Raw genomic sequence first — 23,103 nt, 5'->3', positions numbered from 1 at the left:
CCACCACCACCACCTGGACAGGTGACACCTGACAGATGACCTCATGTCAAACTGTTGTGTTCATGTGTGTCACTGTGTGAGGCATCTGTCAGCTGGTTTCTGACAGCAGGACCTGCAGCTCTGACATCTCTGTGAATGACACAATGACACACAGACAGAACAGTAGGGCTGTAACTAAAGATTATTTTGGTAGTCAACTAATCTGTCTATAATTTTTTTCGATAAGTCAATTAGTCAATGATTATGGCAGTCATGCCCACCATCTGTGCTTCTTGGGGGCGTGGCTCCTATCATGGGCCCCAGCACATGTTTTACCTAACCTGTTCAAGTCTGCACCCCATAAATGTCACCCTGTTGTCCAGTCAGTGCCTCAACATAACATAATGTCCCGTAGTAGATTAAAATAATGACTCCTGAACCAGATGAACTGACTGCACTTAAGGCTGTTGTCGATTTTATCGAGTTATCATTGTAGCTCTACAGAACAGGTTGGTTCACATTCTCACATGAATCTGATTTCACAGGAAGTGTTTGATCTTCTTGTGTGTATCTTCATGTGACTTGTGTGTCTCTGGTCTGTGTGTCTGAGTTAATGATGTTCACAGTGAATGTACTGCTGCTGTCACATTTGTCTCTGTCTCCTGGGACAGAATGACAATTCCTGTTTGTTTTAATGTCTTTGTGTTTTCTTTACTGTGGTTTGTTCACCACAGCTGAAATATTTAATTCAAAAGCAGGTCTTCAAAAGGATGAAAAGGTTCATTTGACTTGATGTTATGTGTTCTTCAGGTTGCTCTGGTTGGAGTTGATGTTGAATTGTGGGTACTTTTCTCCATCCATGTCTCAGGAAGTGTTGTTGTTGTTCCTTCTGCAGCCATCCATGAGTTCCCCAGAGATTACTTCACCAACCAGGAGCGAGCTGAAGGAGCCGTGGGCCTGCATGTCTTCTGTGTGAGTGACACCTGCAGCGCGCGCGCACACACACACACACACACACACACACACATACTTGTACTTCTATCTTTGTGAGGACACTCATTGACATAATGCATTCCCTGGCCCCTTACCCTAACCTTAACCATCACAACTGAGAGCCTAACCCTGACCCTGACCCTAACCTTAACCTAAACCTAATTCTAACCATAATTCTAAAACCAAGTCTTAACCCTCAACATGTGATTTGAAGGTGTCTCAAAAAGTGAGGACCGCCCAAAATGTCCTCACTTTTCCAAAATGTCCTCACTCTGTTAGTAAAATACTTTTTTTGGTCCTTACTATGTAGCAAGTACAAGTACACACTCACAAACACAAACACACACACACACACAATGTTCAGGCTGAAAACACTGTTCAATGTGAGGAGAGGAGTTGATTATGTCCTTTGCTGTAAGCCTTTTAATGTGAAACATCTGCACAGGAAGTTATGAGTTTCACTGATGGTAAGAAGTGAGTGAGAAGAATATTTCCTCTAGAGCGGAGGGAGGTGGAGCAGCTCTGACTGTTGATGGACTAATGGAAGATAAACACGAAGAACAAACAGGAAATGACATGTTACTAACACAATAACACATACAACAATAATACATACAAGATGAACACATGAAACATGAACACATACAACATGAACACGTACAAAAATAACACATAGAACATGGGTCCAGCCATTTTTTCACTTGACTAACTGTGAATGTTCAGATACTGGCTGGAGCCTGTATGACCTCACTGGCAGACAGAACCAGGATCTCACTGAGATCAGGCATCACCCATGTGCGTGTTCTCACAAACAGTATCCTGTTTCCTTCAGATCTACACAAGAAACAGCTGATAGTTTTCATCAGGATTCTGTTTGTTGGCTTTGTGCAGTTTGTGTGAACTCACTTTGAAGCAGGGATCACAAACGGACCAGCTTTCATATCAGCAGCTGTTCAGTTAACCAAACTCAGTCGCCAGCCATACTAGCTGCTCTCTGAGGCTGTGCTTTTGTGCTACATGCTACTGTCAGAATGTTAACATGTTCACTATCACTATAATAATGCTAACATGCTAATTTTGAGCAGGAATAATGACCAATCGACAGAAGAACATTAACATGAGCATCATGAGCCCTGATTGATGATAACGTCATCTGTGAAGTAGCACAATATGCTAGTGTGTGTTTTCCATGACCACTGCTTGAAGCCGTCCTGGGAGTGTGGTGGGCAGTGTGGTGGGTACAGTATGGTAGATACAGCAAAGTGGGTACAGTATGGTTGGTAAAGAATGGTGGGTACAGTGTGGTGGGTACAGTGCAGTGAGTACAGTGTGCTAGATACAGTAAAGTGGGTATAGTGTGGTGGGTAGAGTGTGCTGGGTACAGTATGGTAGATACAGTAAAATGGGTACAGTATGGTGGGCAAAGAATGGTGGGTACAGTGTGGTGGGTACAGTGCAGTGAGTACAGTGTGGTGGGTACAGTATGGTAGATACTGTAAAGTGGGTGCAGTGTAGGGGGTACAGTATGATGGGTACAGTGCGGTGGGTACAGTATGCTAGATACAGTAAAGTGGGTACAGTGTGGTGGGTACAGTGTAGTGGGTACAGTATGGTAGATACTGTAAAGTGGGTGCAGTGTAGGGGGTACAGTATGATGGGTACAGTGTGGTGGGTACAGTATTGTAGATACAGTAAAGTGGGTACAGTATGGTGGGTAAAGACTGGTGCACACAGTGTGGTGGGTACAGTATGGTGAGTACAGTAATGTAGGTACAGTGTAGTGGGAACAATGTGGTGGGTACAGTAAGGTGGATATAGTGTGCTGGGTACAGTATGGTAGATACAGTAAAGTGGGTACAGTATGGTGGGTAATTAATAGTGCGTACAGTGTGGTGGGTACAGTATGGTGGGTTAAAAATGGTGGGTACAGTATGGATGGTAAAGTATGGTAGATACAGTACAGTGGGTACAGCATGGTGGGTAAAGAATGGTGGGTACAGTGCAGTGGGTACAGTATGGTACAGTCTTGTAAAACCATCTCTGTCTTTAATGCAGAGACATGAGACTGTCAGAGTGTTTCTCATCATGTAACTCTGACATACAGACATGTTTAATTTGTGTGTGTGTTGTTCCTCACCAGTCTGTGTATGTTTTGGCCCCTGCAGGCCGTCTACATGTTCTACGCTTTGGCCCTGGTGTGTGATGACTACTTTGTCCCCTCACTAGAGAAGATATGTGAGGTAAGATAACAGACTGTTCTGCTACTGAGCTGACAGCAACAACTCACAGTGAGGCTGTGATGGATTCAACAGAAACAACGTCCTCTCTGTCTTTTTCTTTCTTTCTTTTCTTATTTCTTTCTTTCTCTGTTTCAGCGTCTCCATCTGAGTGAAGATGTTGCAGGAGCAACCTTCATGGCAGCAGGCAGTTCAGCTCCTGAGCTGTTCACCTCAGTCATTGGTGAGAAACGTACACGCGCACACACACACACACACACACACAAACACACACACACACACACTGGCACACACAGTACTCCGTAGTCAGGACTACATTATCTCATGAGTATTCTAGTCATTACCACATGATATGTAGTTTGCTGGTTTTTATTACATGAGCTGTAAAGACAGACGAAAGTAAACAATAATTGTGTGATATGTAAAAGTTTCGATACCTGGATGCTGAGTCAGTTTAGTAACCCCCACCCCCGTTGGCAGATACACTTCTTGTTGTATTTCCAGGCTGTCCATGTTTCTATGTAGCATCAGTTAGCTCTTTTCAGATCCTTAGTCAGGTGCTCACCGGTTTATTGAGTTCTTGTTATGGTAAATGTTCACTGGGGATCAGCTGACTCTGTTAAGACTGCAGAACTATGCCACAGTGACCAGACAGTGAACAGATAGTTTGTTACTATGTCTGTAGGTGTGTTCATTACTAAAGGTGACGTCGGGGTCGGCACTATCGTGGGCTCAGCTGTCTTCAATATCCTCTGCATTATTGGAGCGTGTGGGATATTCACAGTACAGGTACAGTACATAGTACACACATACACACACATACATGTCAGTGTCACTGTGCTTCAGCAGATATGTATCCGTGAGAACAAAGACAGTAAAAGCACCAAGTAAAGCAGTGACTGTAGTTCTGTGAATATTAATTCTCACAGATTATATTGATGTTTCTTTGTTTGACAACAGTTTGTAGTTTGTATCAGTGGTCACATTAAAAAAACACTGTGGAGGAAACTGCTGTATTTTTGTTGTGCTCTCAAAGTGTGTGTGGTAGACAGTGAAATCTGCTCACTGCTGTAATCCATGAGGAAAAGAGAAACATACTGGAAAGAATTTTTTCCTATTTAGATTACAAGTTACATAAGACACACACACACACGCACACACACACGCACACACACACATACTCACACAAACACACATAGAGCTTGGTTTATCTTGTTAGTAGTGCCTTGTGGGATGTGGGAACAGGACAAAAATTTGTCGTTCAGCATTTGCAGGTTTTAGCATTGTCTCACTTCTCTCTCTCTCTCTCTCTCTCTGTGTGTGTGCGTGTCTCCCAGACAATTCGTCTCTCCTGCTGGCCCCTGCTTAGAGACTCCGTCTACTACACCCTGTCTATCTCTGCTCTTATAGTGGTGAGGACAGGCTTCATATATTGATATATCTACTGTACTGTATACAAGCACACACACATACACACACACACACACACACACATATATATATATATATATATATATATATATATATATGATGTATGAGGTTGAACTGAAGTCTGTTGGACTAATATTATAAACCTTCACTGTCTCAGTTCTGCTGGTGAATCTGGTTTTAGTTTTGTGTGTCAGCAGCTGTTCATAAACACATGTTCATGTTTCCTCCTCTACAGTTCATATACGATGAGAAAGTGGTTTGGTGAGTTGTTGTATTATTGTGTTGTTGTGTTGTTCTTGTGTTGTGTTATATTGTTGTTGTGTTGTATTGTTGAATTGTTGCATTGTATTGTGTTGTGTTTTTGTGTTGTAGTATTGTGTTTTTGTTGTGTAGTGGCAGTGACTCTGTCTCTGACTGTTTCCAGGTGGGAGGTGTTGTGTTGTTGTTGTGCTGTTGTGTAGTTGACAGTGACCCGTGTGTCTGACTGTTTCCAGGTGGGAGGTGTTGTGTTGTTGTTGTGTAGTTGACAGTGACCTGTGTGTCTGACTGTTTTTAGGTGGGAGGTGTTGTTATTGTGTTGTTGTTATTGTGTTGTGTTCTTGTTGTTGTGTAGTTGACAGTGACCTGTGTGTCTGACTGTCTCCAGATGGGAGGTGTTGTTGTTGTGTTTAGTTTTGTAGTTGACAGTGACCTGTTTGTCTGACTGTTTGCAGATGGGAGGTGTTTTTGTGTTGTGTTGTTGTGTAGTTGACAGTGACCTGTTTGTCTGACTGTTTGCAGGTGGGAGGTGTTGTGTTGTTGTTGTGCTGTTGTGTAGTTGACAGTGACCTGTGTGTCTGACTGTTTCCAGGTGGGAAGTGTTGTTTAGTTGTTCTTGTGTTGTGTTGTTGTGTAGTTGACAGTGACCTGTGTGTCTGACTGTTTCCAGGTGGGAGGCTCTGACTCTGATTCTCATGTACTTCGTCTACATATTGATCATGAAGTGAGTATGATTATCAGTCAAAGTCAATGATGAATTAAGGACTCAATAACCTATCAGACCAATCAGAACGCTCTCCTCCAGCTTTCATTGTGAAACGAGTCGTCAACCTTTCTGGTCATTAGTGGTCAGTCTCTGCAGTGTAACCATGGATATAGAGGACCACCTGGGTCAGACTGAACCCTCGCCCTCTGACCTGGTGTTCTGCTGGTGGTGAACTGTGTCTGTTCCAGGTTAAATTCCCACATCGTTCGTTTCCTGGAGCGTAGGAAGAAGAAGACGTCTCTGAGGAACGGAGCAGCCAGCAACGCCGAGCTGGATGACGGATGTGACGCCACCGCTGTTCTGTTGAAGAAAGGTACTGTTCATCCAGCTGATCATCCAGCTGATCATCCTGCTGTTCATCAGTGAAACAGGAAGTACTGCTATTTAACCAGAGCAACAGTCACATCTGACAGATCTTAACTCAAGGTCCACTTACTAGCTTTATTCAGAGCTCTCACACACCTCACAGCCCTTCTCAGCTGATGGAGGCTGTTGTCATCATGTCATCATAACTGATCAATGGTGCTTTTGTTAGATATTGTGTAGCAGTCGTGTGTGTGTGTGTGTTTGTGTGTCTACAGCGAACCACCACAGGAAGCCGTCGGTGCTGATGGTGGACGAGCTGCTGTCAGCGTACCCTCACCAGCTGACGTTCTCCGAGGCCGGCATGAGGATCATGATCACCAGCCACTTCTCCCCCAGAACCCGCCTCACCATGGCCTCACGGATGCTCATCACAGAGGTGAGGACAAGCAGGTGTCTCCAGGTAGAGTGAGGCTGTTTGTCTCTTTAACAAGGTACTTAGGCTTCATCAGTTCCTGTTCATCTGATCAGAGGATTCATTAGAGCTCAAACTGAAGACACTGCAGCTGAACACCTGTCAGTCCATCACCTGTTTCTGATCTGCTGATTGAAACAAAAGGAGAAGAAGAAATCTGAAGGTTGAAGTTCTAACTCTGCCCGTCTGTGCATTAAATCTGTCTTCATCTAAAACAGACTTTACACAGCAGTTGCACAACTCACGTCAGCTTTTTAATCGTTACGTACAACATGGACTCAGATCACCTCTCAGAGGTCAGGGGTGACAAAGGACAAATGGAACAATAGTCTCCTCATGGACTCAGCTGTTCACACAGTAGATACAGATGTAAAAGTAAAAGGCTGATGAAGGAGGAGGTGAACCACTCATTAATACACTGACCCCCTCCTACTGTGAGACCTGGAGCCTTCACATGTATCTGTCTATTCTACCTTTTTAGAGAGAATTATTAGAGAAAAAAATTATCAATGAATTTCTATTAGAAATATTCAGTTGGACTACATATATACACACACCACATACACACACACACACACACACACACACACACACGTATATATTATACATATATATATATATATATATATATATATATATACGTTTTTATCAGCTGTGTTTGTGTGTTTGTGATACAGAGGCAGCGTCTGATCAACACACGGACTTTGACCAATGGAGACTCTGATGTTCCAGTGAAAGGAGGAAGTAGGCGGGGCATAGAAAATGGGCTGTCCGGGGCAGACAGAGGTGTCAACCTTCACCACGATGACAGAGAGGCAGGAGACGAGACGGAGAATGAGGATAACGAAAACAACGAGAATGATGAAGAGGAAGAGGAAGAGGATGGAGAGGGACCCTTTGTACCCTTCCAGTGCCCAGGTACCGGGTGGAGGAGGATCCATGTGGACTGTTTATGGTAGCAGAGATGAGGCAATTAGCCTAGCTTAGCATTAAGACTGGAAGCTCTCCTCACCGTGCAGGGTTGAACTTGTTCCTGAAATCACTAACTGTAGTTTTTGGTTTTTACAGCTAGCTGTTCTGCCATGATACCAGTATCTATGCTAACCTAGCATGCAGACATGTGATCACAGACAGTAAGTGTATTTCTCAAACTGTGGAAAAGTTGACTATAGGTTGTAGTATTCACCCCGTGTGCGAATATATCTGCAATTGCCAGTTGCTGGACTGATGGTGGCCCAACCCTAGTGTGAACAGGTGTGAACAGGACCTCAGGCTGTGTGACTTCAGGTCTTAGCTTTTCCACACTAACTCTGCTCTAGCTGATGTTGTTTGTCAAATCAGCTGCAGACTTTGTGCTGTAGCCACTGGCGTTGAGCTAACTTGTTCACTCTTGGTTAACCTTCAGCACACACTCGTGTCACACTGCTCCTATGCGACCATGACCAGGACCTGCTGCTTGTCTCCTGAAGGGGCGAGGCAGAAACCCATGTGACACAGATACAGGAAGTGATTCTGAGTATCTCTGTCTCTGATAAGCTGAATGTCATGCACACAGTAGTGTGTCAGACTGTGATGCGGTCATCTTCCACGGTGTCGCTCTCATCCATCAGAACAAACTGATCGAGATTCATTTATTCATCAGTTTTAAATTCCAGCCTCATGTGATTCATCTTATTCCTTCAGGTTATGTAACATCTCATTTATTCATCCATGACACACGTGCTGATAATATATACATATAGATAAGGTCACATGGACAGGTATCAGAGGACATGATGGTCAGTGTTTTGACTCCTCCCTCCTCATACAGCCCATGTTCTCAGTACTGACAGTGTGACTTGTGTGTTTGCAGCCGGTGTGTGTAACAAGCTGAAGTGGCTGCTGGCCTGGCCTCTGTGCCTGCTGCTGTATTTCACCGTCCCCAACTGCTCCACACCTCGCTGGGAGAACTGGTTCATGCTGTCCTTTATCTCCTCCACCCTTTGGATCGCCGGCTTCTCCTACATCATGGTCTGGATGGTGAGAGACAGGAGGAGAGAGGGGAGACCTCTGGTGTCAGTGATATTCTCCTCTGTGGTGTGAAGTCTTGTGAAATGAATAAAGTGTCCTTTAGCCATTAAAGCAAGGATGAAATTATAGAAAACTGGAGCAGGGAGGAGGGTCTGCTGCTGGTAGAGGATGGATGGCAGTGATGAATTTAGAAGCACACTGACAAGTGCACACAAAACCGATGAATGGAGAGAGACTGCAGACAAAATCAAGATTAGCTTTGTTCTTTGTTCTCTGAGGAATGCTAAAGACATTTGAATCTTGATTTGACCTTAAATAATGAAGTTCAGAGTCATTCAGACAATTAAATTTAGGTCCAAAAATTTGAATAAACAGCTTTCAGTCTTAAAGAACTACAGGTCATCTGATTGGAGGATGTTTAAAGTTGTTGAGTTAGCTTACATTAACTAGCAGACATTAGCTTGTAGAGAGTGATTAGCATCCCTGCAGTTCTCCTCAGCTAACAGGACTTTTAATTATTATCCACTGTGCTCTGTCTTAGCTGAGGTTAATTAGCAGCTGGACCAGTTAACATTTGTTTGCTAACACATTAGCCACATGAAGTTTTCATGAAGTGTGTATAGACTGTTTTAAAGCTGATATAGCTAATGTGAGCTGATGTTCACAGACCAAACAGACATTTAGCTTTATGAGCAAGCACATGCTAGCTTTAAAGTTTGGAGTGCTGGTGTTTGATGGACACTAACGCAGGAGCTGAGAGATGCTGAAGGATTTAGGTTCAGTTCTGAGAGGGACATCGTCCAGAAATGACCACACCACAAACATTAAGTGTGTTGTGTTGTTCTCATCTTACTCTGCACCAACACCTGTGTCTGTGTGTCAGGTCACTGTTATTGGCTTCACACTTGGCATCCCAGATGTCATCATGGGCATCACCTTCTTGGCAGCTGGCACCAGTGTACCTGACTGCATGGCCAGCCTTATAGTGGCAAGACAAGGTAACCACACACACACACACACACACACAAGACAAGGTAACCACACACACGCACACACGCACAAGACAAGGTAACCACATACCTACACATATTTACCTACGTATTCCTACACATACCCACACATATCTACACACACCTACACATACCTTCAGACACCTGTGGAGGCCAAACAGAATCAAAGTGAAACTGCTATCAAAGAGCTGGAGAGAGGTGGAGATGACAACCCCACGATCACCCCCACCCTTTTGTTCCTCTGTCATGTCTGTCTGTTGTCTCTTCCGTAGTCTCTGTTCTGTCTCTGTTCTGTCTGGAAGAGCAGGGTGTACAGAGAAAACACATCCTGACAGGGTCCTTTCCTCCATCCTTTGATCTGTGTTTATTCTTTCTGCTGCTGCCATCAAATATTTTAACGGCCCTGTCTGTGTGTGTGTTTGTGTGTGTGTGTCTGTCTGTGTGTGTGTTTGTGTGTGTCTGTCTGTCTGTGTGTGTCTGTCTGTGTTTGTGTGTGTGTGTCTGTGTGTGTGTCTGTGTGTCTGTGTGTGTCTGTCTGTGTTTGTGTGTGTGTGTGTGTGTGTGTGTGTGTGTGTCTGTGTCTGTCTGTGTGTGTCTGTGTGTGTGTGTCTGATCATGCTGTCTGGTCATTGGTCATTTCTCGTCCTGTCCCCTGGTCTCTGCTGCTCTGAGACCACCTCTTGCTCTGTGTTCAGGACTGGGAGACATGGCCGTGTCCAACTCCATTGGCAGTAATGTGTTTGACATCTTGGTGGGGCTGGGTCTCCCCTGGGCCCTGAAGACTCTGGCCATCAACTATGGCTCTGATGTAAGCAGCACACTCCTGTTTTTCTTCTCCTCAGCTTTAGCTTGAAAAACCTTTGTCCACAGATCATAAATACTTCAACTCTGACTGAAGACATGAGGACATGAACGCCGGTCAAAGTTCAGTCTAGTTGATGACCTCTGTGTGCTGTGACAAACACCGTGTGGCCAATAGAAACAAAGCATCCAGACAAGCAGGGAAAGTAAATGGAAAGTAGACCTGAAACTGGTTGCTGTGGAAACGGAGCTCCTGGCATCACGGTGTCTGACATTGTACTTCTCCACTACGTCCACACTTAATTGGAGGACATAGAAGAGGACACCGTGACTGAGACCAAAGGGACATGCTGTCTCTGCTCATAGCTGAGAACAAGAGTCTCACTCTACATCAGATAAAACACTGACCAATGATTCACTTAATGTGATGGTCCAATGAAAGGATACATGAGGCCCCTTGTCTCTGTCTCTGACTCTGTCCCTGTCCCTCTCTCTGACTCTGACTCTGACTCTGTCTCTGTCTTTGTCTCTTCTGTGTAGAGGTCAGAGGAAGCTCTTACCTGTTGTCCAGGTGTGGACATTAACATGTGACCTGTGCTCCTCCTGCAGATCAAACTGAACAGTAAAGGACTTATCTTCTCTGTCGGTCTCCTGCTGGCATCTGTGTTCATGACTGTGAGTATACAACAGCACTTCTCACCACAGCCTGCAACAGCCTCAGTGTCTCACAGCTTCCTGTCTCCTCTCATTGGTCGCCGCAGGTCCTTGGAGTTCACCTGAACAGGTGGACGTTGGACAAGCGCTTGGGCCTCATGTGTCTCCTCCTCTACTCCGTCTTTCTGTGTTTTTCCTGCCTCATCGAGTACAACATCTTCACCTTCGTCAACCTGCCCACCTGCCGGGATGACTGACACACACACACACACACACATACACACACTCACACACACACCAGCAGCAGCAGGACTCCCAAACAGATCTGCTCAGTGAAACATGGTGGACATCAGGGGCGGACTTGGACTTGTCACACCCCTTCACACAGGCAGCACTGAGGACAACAACATAACCACACCCTGTCTGACCACTGCTTCCTGTATTCAGGTGTGAATGTTGTCATGGTTATGTGCTGCTGAGAGGACAGGTGGTCTTTTAGAGTAATAATGATAAAAGCAATGATAAAGTTGTTTGTTCAGTGAGCACATGTTTCACACACTGTTACCTTAGTGTCTGTTGTCATCATATAAGTGTTCAGGATGTTCTCCAGTGTTGTTGGAACATCTTCACACACAGGTCTGACCCCCCCCCCCCCCCCCCCCCCCCCCAAACACAGAACCAGGGCATTACCCACTCAGCAGCACCACAGCTGCAGCTGATATGTTTGTATTGGAGATTAATTATCTTTCTTTTCCTTCTGTAAATACTGCTCCTCTGTAAATACCTCACCTCCTATTTATTATTTATTCACGTCAGATGCACATCTCTCCTCTGGAGGCGAACACACCTGGGCACGTTTTTATGGGCCTAAGGTGGCTGAAGTCCAAACCTAAGACCTGTTCACTCCTGTACAAACAAGCACAATTTACGCTGAAGCTGTTCTGTTGATTTCAGTAAGAAATTGATTTAGTTGCAGAGTTCAGTTCTGTCTGTGTGTGTGTGTGTGTGTGTGTGTGTGTGTGTGTGTGTGTGTGTGTGTGTGTGTGTGTGTGAATTCTGAATTCAGAGTTGCACTGAAGAGCTGAAACAGCTGTTCCTGATGCATGCTGATTATGAGGACAGCATCCTTGTAAAATGAAGCAGGTTCATATGAAATACTCACGTTGAGGTTTCTAGAAACAGGTGTTATATTCTGGGGGGGTCGTTATAACTTGTGCTGCCACGTAGTGACTAATTCACCCAAACACTGACCAAATAGACTCAGAACAGCAGACTCCTCCTCCTCCTCCTCCTCCTCAGAGAGGAGCTGAGGTGTTCAGTGGTAGTGTCGTAGGAGTAAAGATGCAATATAAAGCATCAGGACTTTTATCCCAGCTTGAACACTGGGTGTAATTTATTTTTTACCCAGGACTTCTTTGTGTTTTGTAAAGCCTGATGTTTAGATTTGTCCAGTTATAATAGGTTTGTGGTTCAAAAATATTCCTACTAGTTTTTAGAGCATGTACAATGTGGTTTGTGAAACCTTTTGGGAGATTTTGATTCCATTGTGGGACAGAGACTGAGACAGTGACATCTTCAGAGACGTCCTGTTGACCCTCACACATCAACACATCTCCTTTGAAATGTGACTGAGTGAAGACCAAAAAAAATCTGATTTGTTTCAGGCGCACTTTTAATTTACTGATCAGTAATATAAAATATCAGTTGTCTTGAATGTAGAAATAACTCATGTTGTTTTTGTTCATGTGTCATAGATATTTATTGATCTCAGAGACACATGCAGAGCCCTCAGTGACATGACCGGGAAACAGGGTTTAAACAAGTCTTATGTAAGGCAATAACACAGATAAACACATATGTAAATATGCTGCTTTGATGAACAAAGACACATTTATAACAGAGTTTAAAAAGAGATGTCTGTCAGTCTTGATTCATCAGTGACCACACAATCAACCAAAACAGAACTGTTATTAACATTCAACTCCAAATATCATCACACACAATCATCAAATAATTAATAATCACTATCAGACAGATGATGATGATGTCTGAGTGTTTTCCTTCACCACCACATGTCATATCACTAACACACAGTTTCTGATTGATGTACAGGTCCTGTAGAAGAATTATCTGTCATGGTACTAATCACAAAGAGAAGAGACGTAATGTGACACAGTTCATCATCATTCATAGAAATAACAAAGACCTGTCAGAGTCGGGTTGAGTCTGTGTGGAATTTCTGTCGAGGCCCATCCCCCCCAGAAAACATTTCAAATAATAAAAACAGGCGCATGTGATGATTCAGGGATGATGCAGCTCAATCAGTCACAGTGAAAATGAGCAGGTTTAAACTTCACAGGTAGTTTATTCAGTTTAAAGGAGTTCGACCAATCACACTCTTGTTCCATCGTCACAAAGCCTGCAGCATTCCAATAAGCACAGATAGCACATAATGATAAATAGGCTACACCCACTTGCACCAGTCATTATGACACCTCAGGTTGTGGTTAATACTTGCCCCCATGTTCACCACATCTGGTGAGGTCCACCAGGTCTGCAGGTACATGTCTTTGGTGCCTGTGGTGCCCCCTGTGGTTCAGGTTCAACACAGACTGAAGCCTTTTATGGTCAAAGAGGCTTTTTATGGAGTTTATTGAGCTGAGCTTGTGCCACATTTCATTTGTGTGTGTGTGTGTGTGTGTGTGCGTGTGTGTGTGTGTGTGGGGGGGGCTTATTACCCCAAACGTCCAGTTGGGCTCATGCTTCATGAAAAGCACTTGCACCTAATTTCCAGTTATTGGGGCAAGTCACATGTTTATAATAATAATTTAAAAAAAACAATAATAATAAGGATAACCAGAGCAAAAGTCAAAAAAGATTTTAACTCATAATCTTGATTTACTAAGACAAATGTTTAAGATAAATTAATGATAGTAAAACATTTGATCCCCTTTATTCATGAGATAATAATTATCTCATAAATGTTACTTTATATTCACACTTCATCATTTTTGATTCAGTATTTCACATTCATCAGTATCTTTATTTTTGTTACATTAAATTTTTTCCTGGCAGAAATGGGCTTCCATAGACTCTTTCAAAAAGCTGCTGGTATCTTCATGAATGGGAAACAGGATCCTTTAAACTCAACTAAACTTTAATTTATAATAGGAAACTTTCCTCTGCACACTTTGTACCTGCAGGTGACTGAACATTGTCTCTGTTTTACTGATAATTTGGACCAAATGACTCAGTTTACAAAGATCTTCCTACGACTACAGTTACATATCAGTTTGTTTCGAGGAAACTGTCAGGAGGTCGTGTTCATTATGTTTTATCATCCAAAAACACTGATGACTGTTTGTTTATTCACAATTTAAATTTCTGGCTCCAGCCACGAGCTCTGTGCTGCTGATCTGTGGTGACTCAGTCAGTTGTGTCTCTCTGACACTTACTTCAGTCATCCTTTAATGTTTTGAAGTATTATCACTGTCTTTATAACCCAGGGTCTTTTTGGTTTCCTATCTATACAGTATATATATTAAAATATCATGTGTACAATGCACTTTACATTAAAACAGCTGATGTTACAGATGATTTGGTTCAACACATTCTGCGCTGCTATTCACTGCATGTACCTACAACCCTAACGTGGGGTACCTTGTCTCTGAAACTAACCAAACTACCACATAGACGCTCACATTTTCAACATGTGTGTCTTGTAGAGAAGATTTCTAAATTATTTGTGATATTCACATGGGTGATATATTGCTGCTGTACATTTGTATATAAATAGGTATAAATGTATTTATATATTTTTTGTCTTAATCTGTATATCTGTTGAATATATTTTCATAGATCCTAGGTCTCCCTTGTATGCCCCTTTGTTTTGATGTGTTTCAAACCTCTGTTGGTCTTTGTGTACTCGCATGGAGACATTTCAGTATAATAAATTATTTATGGTAAATCTCTATGTACTTTAGGATGAGAGTTTTTAGATAGCACTGGATTTAGTTTGAACTGGATATATGCTGTTGCTAGTGTAGGATGTAGGAGACGGACTGCGATTGTTTGCAGACGATGTGTTTCTCTATGTATCCAAGCTTTACTTCTTCGTATACAAGAAACTTTTCAGCAGAACAGTTTACTTTGTGTTTATTTTTCAAATGTCATTTTAGAGATCATTTTGCTACCTGAGCATTAATAAAGTTGTCCTTGTTTAAGGTAACACAACTCACTGCTGTACGTTCTTGTTGTACCTACAAACACACACATGCTTGCAGGAAATAATCTGATCAATACATTTGCACTGGTTATTTAACAGTGAATGAGTAAAAGTTCACCTTTACTGAAGTAGTAAACACATGAAGGTCATGGCTGAGGATCATTCAATAAAACCAGAGGTAAAAACACCATTAAATGTCCTGTGTCAGAAAAATATACTGAAGGTATGGTTAAAGTTAAAGTTCTAATGATGCAGAATGCAGTTCAATAAATATATATTATCGGATCATGATCAGGCCCTCTGACCTGCTCCACAGTGCCTAGTTGTCTGTACTTCCTCTTCTCTCAGGTAACCACAGGTGAAGCTGTGTGTCTGGGATTGCGAGGACCACCTGGATATCACAGTCTGTCACATACACATTCAGCTGCTGCTGAAAAATGTCACTGGAAAAGTGAAACAAACTTGAGATAATCATCACAAACATGTTGAGATATTGTACAAAGTGAAAACCTTGACTTGCTGCTGATGAACTGCTGTGTCTTCAATAAAACTTCAGCACTTGCACCTGTCCACCAGTGTGCATCGGAACCCTCAGTATGAAACACAAACTATGACTCAACTCAAATAAATTACATTAAATTGAAATAAAAAATGATAAAGACCCTTTATCTTCTCTTATCAGCATCTACATAAATCCATCCTGTTTGCTGATGAGACACAAACTTTATTCATTCACATATTTGAATGTTTTATAAATCTTTTAGAAGTGACTGATGGCAGCTGGGACCAGGAGCTCTGCTGTAATGATTTGAGACGTGAGCACCATCTAGTGGTGAAGCACTGGTACAACTGAGCTTGACACATGATTCCATTTCCAACCTTTATTAAGTACAAAATAATATTCAAAAGCAGGAGGATGTGTCCTGGATGAAAATGACTTTTTGACACCATAATGAAAATCACAGGTACAGAAAAGACAGGTGTGAAAAATCCCTGCACTTGGCCCCAGAGACAAACAAACACACATGACGTTAATACTTCTCCTACAGCTCTAAGGTTCCTTCAGACACATCTCCTCTCTCTAAGGTTCAAGTATTTCTCAACACTGACACAGACTGTACTGTGTTTGTCAGCTGCACGCCCCCTGCTGGTCACTATATAACACAACACGTTTGACTGGGAGTGACCTCAGACCAGCTAAACTCCAACATGTGAGAACAGAGACCTGTTCAATCTGAGAAGATGATGTCCTTTAATAATATCTGATTTCATATCACCAGGATAATCAGTAAAAACATAAATGAATGATACTTTATTTAAACACTGGCCCACCAGCCTGTTTCAAACACCACCCTATAACACAAAATACATGCACAAACAATATTTTACACACTTAAAATGTTAATCCTTAAGATTATCTTTAAAAAAAATCTACCATATCTGATTCAGTTTCTTATTGACACTTTAAAATATTTCTTAGTGAGAAGTTATTTTTTTAAAAATCTGGGATCTTTCACAAGAGGATTTTTTCCTCCAGAATCCTTAAAGGAGGATGTCAAACACTAGAGTGAAGCCTGTAGTGTCTCCAGAGGGAGGGTCCTCAGGTCACCTGAGTCAGCATGAGCTGGGTCTGAGGACCACAGATCTGAGGACTACAGGTCTGAGGAGTAGAAAACAGTCTGGGGGTGTGGAGTCAGAACTGACCAGACCTCTGAAAAAACTGTACAAAAATAAAAAAACAAACTTTTGTTTTTCATGTGAGTGAATTACTTTTCTGACACAATAAGGGTTTATCTTTGATCTATGGTCTTTGGTCTTTGACCTCTGATCTTCGATCTTTGATGTTTCACTCAGTGTTTCTTCACAGATGTCTTTAGAACTTCTGCAGAATGACAGAGCTGATCAGGTTTTTGATTGTTGGACTGTGAAGCTGCTGGATATTGACAAGAAGTGGATCATGCTGTGGTACACACAGATCCAGGTCATCTCACACCTGCTCAGTGGGTCACATGACTGGTGATGACACAGGTGATGAAACAACTGAGATGTTTTCAGCTTCAGGGAAACATGATACTGGCTACATGAGGGGATGGAGTCTGAGATCTTTTATTTCAACTCATGAGAAAAGATGAATGTGATGTGTATATTTGTGTTAAGTGTAGTCTGAAGGTTCAGATCGTAGACTGGTTCATGGTCTAGCTCTCAGTGGTGATACTGGATCACTACATGCTGAAACAGAGGGAGAACCTGTGGTTCTCTGCCTGGAGGTTGATGAACCATGACCCAGTGTCTAGCACTGATCTGATCTAACTGGACCATCTCCACACAGATAAAGTGTTTGCTGAGGCAGGAACTCTCCACCCAGGTCAAATCTTTAAATGAATATTTTTTGTTATGTAGCTAAGCAGCCGACTTCCTCTGGTTGGAGAACATTAGACTGCTGTGTGCACCAGGCACCACCAGGTGTTGCCACAATCCATCAAACAGACAATCTGAAGGATTAACAGTTTGAGTACAACAAAAAGAAAACAGTTGACCAGCAACTGTAGTCACATGTCAGCTAACTCAACGTGTTTAAAGTGATTCCTCAGGTGACACTCACAGGTGTCTGAACACCTAACCCTGGATTTAGTTGAGGGACCTGCCTTAATGCAGGACTGTCAGAGTCCATGCGGTCTCTAACACTTTGTTTCCAGCGTCGACACGTTACCTATATTTCCACTGTCAGAGCTGTCATCTGCTCAAACACTCTCCTCTCTTCTTCTCCTCTTTCACTTGTGTCTGTCATGAAGCGATGGATGTTGACAGACGTGACGTCCCAGAGCAGATGTCAGTCTGAAGAGGGACACAAAGACCCCACTTAGACCTCCAGTCCACCTCCTGCCAGGCTGAGACTCAGAGCTGGGCACAGGCCTAAACTCAGAGCGGGTTGGGGGGAGGAGTCTGACAGGTCCCTGCTGAGGTCGTTCAGGTTGGCCTGGCAGTCAGAGGTCACCGTGAGGTTGTTGAGGTTGGGTGTAGCTGATGACAGGGTGCTACCATTGGCCACACGATGAAAAACAAAGTGGAAGGGGGCAGCCTGCTGGCGGCTGTGGAGCTCAGCTTTGATCTTCTGGGGGTGGGTGTCTGGGGCGAGTTGCTGGCTGCTGCCCTCCATCAGCAGGAAGAGGCCAAAGTTCTGAGGGTCGGACACTTTAAACTTTTGGGCACACAGCTGGCACACCTCCTCCACAGTGGCATAAGGTCGGACCTGCAGGGTCTTGGCTGTGCAGCCGCTGTCCAGCTCCTGCAGCGCCACCCGCAGGTAGTTCTGAGGAAAGTCAGAAAAAACACCATCACATAAAGAATCTGACCCCTTCACCCCCCCTATGCCATCAAAGGTGGAGAGTTGAAATTAAGCATCACAGAAACAGAAAGATTGAGCTTTATGGGAGCCAGTTGTATCTGGGACCAAGTTCAGTCTAACTAGACCCCTCAGGGCTGGACTGAATCTGGCTCCTTTAGACAAGTGTACCACTGTGTACTTCACTGTGTACTTCCTTTGTTGGAATGTGTGTATGTGTTTAATTCTTAAACATGATCTCATGCTTTGTTCTGTGTGTCCACTAAAAACTATATTATTTAGTTTACATAACCTAAAAAACCTTAAGAAAAATCCTGGTAACAATATTCTTTATTTATGTATGACCAGTGAAAAGTTATTAAAAACCTCAAACAGAGAAGGAACAACAATGTCTTTTGTCTTTTTCTGTAAAATGTCCTGTTTCTAGAAGAACCAACAGGAACAACCTCCAGGACTTCATACTCAACAACCAGTCCTCTAACCAGTCCTCCAACCTGAACAACCATCAACCCTCTGATACGACCTATAGCAGTATCTCCTGAAATAGCGTCCCCACAGCAGCAGGCATACCGGACCTTGGTTGTCAAGGTATCAATAATAAACACATAGGCTATACTGAGAGGAGCGTACCTACCTTTGATGTCATAGTTACAATAATAACGGACATGGCTTGGTTAGGTTTAGGAAAAGATGGTGATTTTGGTTAAAATAAGTACTTCCTCAACATTAGACCAATAGGTCATGGATAATAGACACAACATGAACTGCTACTTTCACATGAGAATTGAACACCGCTCTCCTGTGTCATATCATCCATCCACCCCAACCTCCTCCTGACGTGGACTTTGTTGCTCTGTAAACGTCACTGAACTTTTCCATTTGCTCCCGTCATCATTAGTATGACCACTAGATGTCGTCTAGCAACAAAACCTAACTATGGGTCATAATAACCTGCTGACAGATGATCTATGACCTTGTTTGTTACAGGAGGACTTGTTCTAGAACAACCAGAACTGACTTCATTAGAATCAACTCTGTAAAAATACTGAAATCCAGGTGACGCTTTTTTGTCTTTTGTAAACATTCAAGTGCACATGGACATCATCATTATTACGTGTGTGTCTTTACCTGGAAGTCGTCAATGGACGGAGCAGAGCGCTGGGTGGTGCGGCGGCGGTGCCACTGGTGGAGGGTGTCCCTGGTTTCAGAGCTCAGGACTCTGGCTGCCTGCTCCTCCTGGAAGTTCCTGATCAGGGACATCGCTCCATAGGCACTGGTCAAGTAGTATCCACCTGGACATGGAGACAGAGGGTGGAGTCAGAGGATGGAGACAGAGGATGATGTCAGGGGGTGGAGACAGAGGGTGGTTTTAAAGGGTTACCCTCTCCATGGAGCAATGAAGGATCCAGCAGCTCCATCATGTACAGGATCTCGTTTTCCAGCTGAGGCATGTCACACTGAGCCAACACGTAGGTGAGCATTGGCAGGAAGTCATCAGCCCCGTACAGACGACCTGAGACACAGACCAGGTCCAGGTTAGTGTAGGTCTGTGTGTGTGTGTGTGTGAGTGTGTGTCCTGGCTTTCTACCTGAGTTGTCCTCCATGATGGTGTAGATGAGCTTGCAGACCCTCAGCAGCACGCTGACCTTCTTCTCTGGAGAGTACAGTTTACACATTGTGTGGAACTTGTGTCTGATCTTCTCTATGGCCACCTGGTCCGGGGGCGGAGTGTCGGCCACGCCCATGTCCTGTGGCTGCCGAGCCTTGGCCAGCGACAGGTTCTCCTTCAGCTCCTGCCACGCCCCGCTGCGCACTTGGAACTCTTGCAGGGCGGCGCTTACCACTGGTTTGAGCGGCTTCAACACACACTTGTGCATGGCCTTCTCTAGGACCTGGTCTGAGGACAGGAGGGGGGGCCATTACAGTCCAGACACAGTCCATGCTGTCAGGAGACTGTCCATCCAGACATGACACATGCTTCACACATGTACATTTATTTATTTCTGATCCCATCAACTACACACCTGCACCTGTAGGTAGAACTATTTTCACCGTAACAACCAACAATCAACAACATAGACAGTTATTCCAGGTCTCTCTGTCTCTCCTCTTAAACCCTACTGATCCAGGCAGACCCCCCCCCACCCTGAGCCTGGTTCTGTTGGAGGTTTCTTTCTGTTAAAGGGAGTTTTTCCTTCCTCCTGTCACAAGCTGCTGCTCTTTGTGGTAACTGTTGGTTTCTCTCTGTGATAAACTCAGGTCTGACCTGAACCTGTGAAGAGCCTTCACATAATTATATTATGATTTGGAGCTGTATAAATAAAACTGAATTTAGTTTTCTATGTCTCTGTCTCTCAGGCCCTGATGAAATCAGCTCAGACATAACTTTTATCAAACAGCAGGAAATGCTGCATTTGGTGGTGACTATTTTCAGCGGCAGATTAATCCAAACTTAGAGCTGTAGTGAATGTGCCGTCCGGAAGGTGTGTATGTGTGTGTGTGTATGTGTGTGAGTGAGTGAGAGCGTGCGTGTGTGTGTGTGTGTGTGTGTGTATGAGAGAGAGAGAGAGAGAGAGTCTAAACTAGCTCCTCATATGTGTCCTGGTGTTTGACTTTGTGCTGTGTGTGTGTTTGTTCTTTTCGCACACACACACAGAAACAAGCCTCAGACTGTAGGAGTGTGGTTCACTAACTGCTGCACAAACAGCTGGCTCTGACATCCACAGATCACTGAACACCTTCGTGTTTGTGGACATGTCCTGTTGTCCTGTTGTGTTGTGTCAGTCAGTCAGTGTGTCCTCCCTCGTCAGTTTTGTTGTCATATCACAGACCCAAAACCTTCAGACTGTTGTGTTCACTCTCTGTTCAGATCGGGGTCGAGGATAGTGGAGTGTGTTGTTGGAGCAGAGTGTGTGTCCACACAGCTTAGCTGTTGCAGTCTGACTAACACACCATGATGTCATGATACAGACAGGAAGTGGCCAAACCACAACACTGCTGAGTAAGGGCTGTGTGTGTGTGTGTGTGTGTGTGTGTGTGTGTGTGTGTGTGTATGGCTGACTGAAGTCAGCAGTTTTTATGTTGAGCACATCTGCAGAGACAGACCACAGCTGGATGACAGCCAGCAGCTGCTCTCCACATAAACCAGTTTAATTCATCCGTCTTACTGGTCTTAACGGAAACTTTCTCCTCACCCGCATCACTGACACCTCTGCTGGGCCTGGACCTGGACCAGACCAGAGGATGACCCTCGTGCCAGCCTCTCAGAAACACGTTCTTACTTCCTCTTTCCACAGCAACTGACTGACAGAGAGTTTCCAGAGGGGGGTGGGGTTGATCCAGCAGCTGGATCACAGGATCACTGTGGTTCTTCTTTTCTGGTCTGGATCCGATCTGGACTGAGAGGATCTGCTGGTCTTTGTCAGCTCAGTTTAATAATCCAGAATCAGATTTTTTTCACCTGCTGTGAAGAGACGTCTCAGTCCTTCAGGTTTACAGTGTTTATCTGACACTGAAGTGAGCTGAAGTGCTGTGTAGTGAAGTATTGTGTAGTGTTGTGATGTGAAGTGTTGGGTCGTGAGGTGTTGTGTAATGAAGTGTTGTGTAGTGAAGCGTTGTGAGGTGAAGTGTTGTGTCGTCGAGTGTTGTGTAGTCAAGTGTTGTGTAGTGAAGCATTGTGAGGTGAAGTGTTATGTAGTCAAGTGTTGTGTAGTGTTATGTAGTAAAGTGTTGTGTAGTCAAGTGTAGTTAAGTGTTGTGAGGTGTGTTGGTGTAGGTCAGGCTGCTAAGGGGGACAGTCTGTGGACCACAGTCTTTCACACTTTGAGGCTCTTAACACTGACACTGATTTCCTTCAAAAGACATCTGCATCATAATTCATCATAAGAGAACCCACCTGATCTAATTTCATTTACTTTACCTCTGTATTTTTTATTTATGCAGTTCTTTATTTGACTGTGTTTTGTGTTTTTTCTTTTTTCTCTGGGAGTTTATGGATGGAAGAGGGTGGGGGGTTATTTCTCTGTTCTATTTATCTACAGTCTACCTACAGTCTATATACAGTCTACCTACAGTCTACATACAGTCTACCTACAGTATACAGTTTACATACAGTCTATATACAGTCCTCAGGAGAGCAGCAGAGTGAGTACGATGAAGAACTGCTGCATCTCTGTTCTCATTGAAACATGGCTGCACAGATACGCTGTGGACACGTCCCCCGAGCTGGATGGACTAACTCTGGACGGACTTGTGGTGAACTGTGTGTTTATGTCCACAGGGACAGGGGCACAGTGCTGTGGTTGTGTCCAGAGACTGATCTCTACTGGTTGTGAAGCTCCTGCTGTACTGTCTGCAGAGATTGCATGATGTCAGATTCTGACCCTCACACTGTGGAGTGTAGGTCTGTTCTCTCATATTCCACTGAGTCCAGGTGGAGCCACATAGACAACAAACACTCAGGACAAATGTAAAAACTTTATGAACTTCATCATCGTACATACCAGCTCACTGTCATCAAGTTATAAAGCAGATAGAATCACATGCACACACACACACACACACACACACACACACACACACACACACACACACACACACACACACACACACACACACA

At 43.7% G+C, this 23,103-nt stretch overlaps 2 protein-coding genes across 7 annotated transcripts in view; one reads left to right on the top strand and one right to left on the bottom strand.

Annotated features, from left to right (window-relative positions):
- LOC139623378 (sodium/potassium/calcium exchanger 3-like) overlaps positions 1-13,612 on the top strand; it is a 57,286-nt gene extending 43,674 nt beyond the window's left edge. The window contains exons 3-18 of one of the 2 annotated variants that reach the window (XM_071481592.1): positions 875-951; positions 3,138-3,212; positions 3,348-3,432; positions 3,895-3,998; positions 4,547-4,621; positions 4,876-4,901; positions 5,569-5,622; positions 5,853-5,977; positions 6,246-6,406; positions 7,120-7,360; positions 8,295-8,461; positions 9,336-9,450; positions 10,158-10,270; positions 10,873-10,938; positions 11,025-13,517; positions 13,567-13,612. In XM_071481592.1, the coding sequence (XP_071337693.1) occupies positions 875-951; positions 3,138-3,212; positions 3,348-3,432; positions 3,895-3,998; positions 4,547-4,621; positions 4,876-4,901; positions 5,569-5,622; positions 5,853-5,977; positions 6,246-6,406; positions 7,120-7,360; positions 8,295-8,461; positions 9,336-9,450; positions 10,158-10,270; positions 10,873-10,938; positions 11,025-11,174 (1,634 nt within the window). In that variant the 3' untranslated portion in view covers positions 11,175-13,517; positions 13,567-13,612. Of the gene's footprint in view, positions 1-874; positions 952-3,137; positions 3,213-3,347; positions 3,433-3,894; positions 3,999-4,546; positions 4,622-4,875; positions 4,902-5,568; positions 5,623-5,852; positions 5,978-6,245; positions 6,407-7,119; positions 7,361-8,294; positions 8,462-9,335; positions 9,451-9,486; positions 10,117-10,157; positions 10,271-10,872; positions 10,939-11,024; positions 13,518-13,566 lie in introns of those variants that run through there. The other variant, XM_071481593.1, reaches the window with a different exon arrangement.
- A 2,396-nt stretch (positions 13,613-16,008) lies between these two features.
- Positions 16,009-23,103, bottom strand: part of LOC139623377 (ras and Rab interactor 2-like) — a 34,950-nt gene continuing 27,855 nt past the window's right edge. For 4 of the 5 annotated variants that reach the window (XM_071481587.1, XM_071481588.1, XM_071481591.1 and 1 more), the window contains 3 exons: positions 19,867-20,382; positions 19,614-19,777; positions 16,009-18,452 (listed from right to left, as the gene is read on the bottom strand). In XM_071481587.1, the coding sequence (XP_071337688.1) occupies positions 18,003-18,452; positions 19,614-19,777; positions 19,867-20,382 (1,130 nt within the window). In that variant the 3' untranslated portion in view covers positions 16,009-18,002. The remainder of the gene's footprint in view (positions 18,453-19,613; positions 19,778-19,866; positions 20,383-23,103) is intronic. The other variant, XM_071481590.1, reaches the window with a different exon arrangement.

The sequence above is a fragment of the Trachinotus anak genome, unplaced genomic scaffold (genome assembly GCF_046630095.1).
Source record: "Trachinotus anak isolate AG129_WGS33_773 ecotype Australia unplaced genomic scaffold, CSIRO_AGI_Tana_v1 ptg000007l, whole genome shotgun sequence".
NCBI lineage: Eukaryota > Metazoa > Chordata > Actinopteri > Carangiformes > Carangidae > Trachinotus > Trachinotus anak.
The sequence above is the reverse complement of the archived record's forward strand: the minus strand, read 5'-3'. Positions and strand labels throughout refer to the sequence as shown.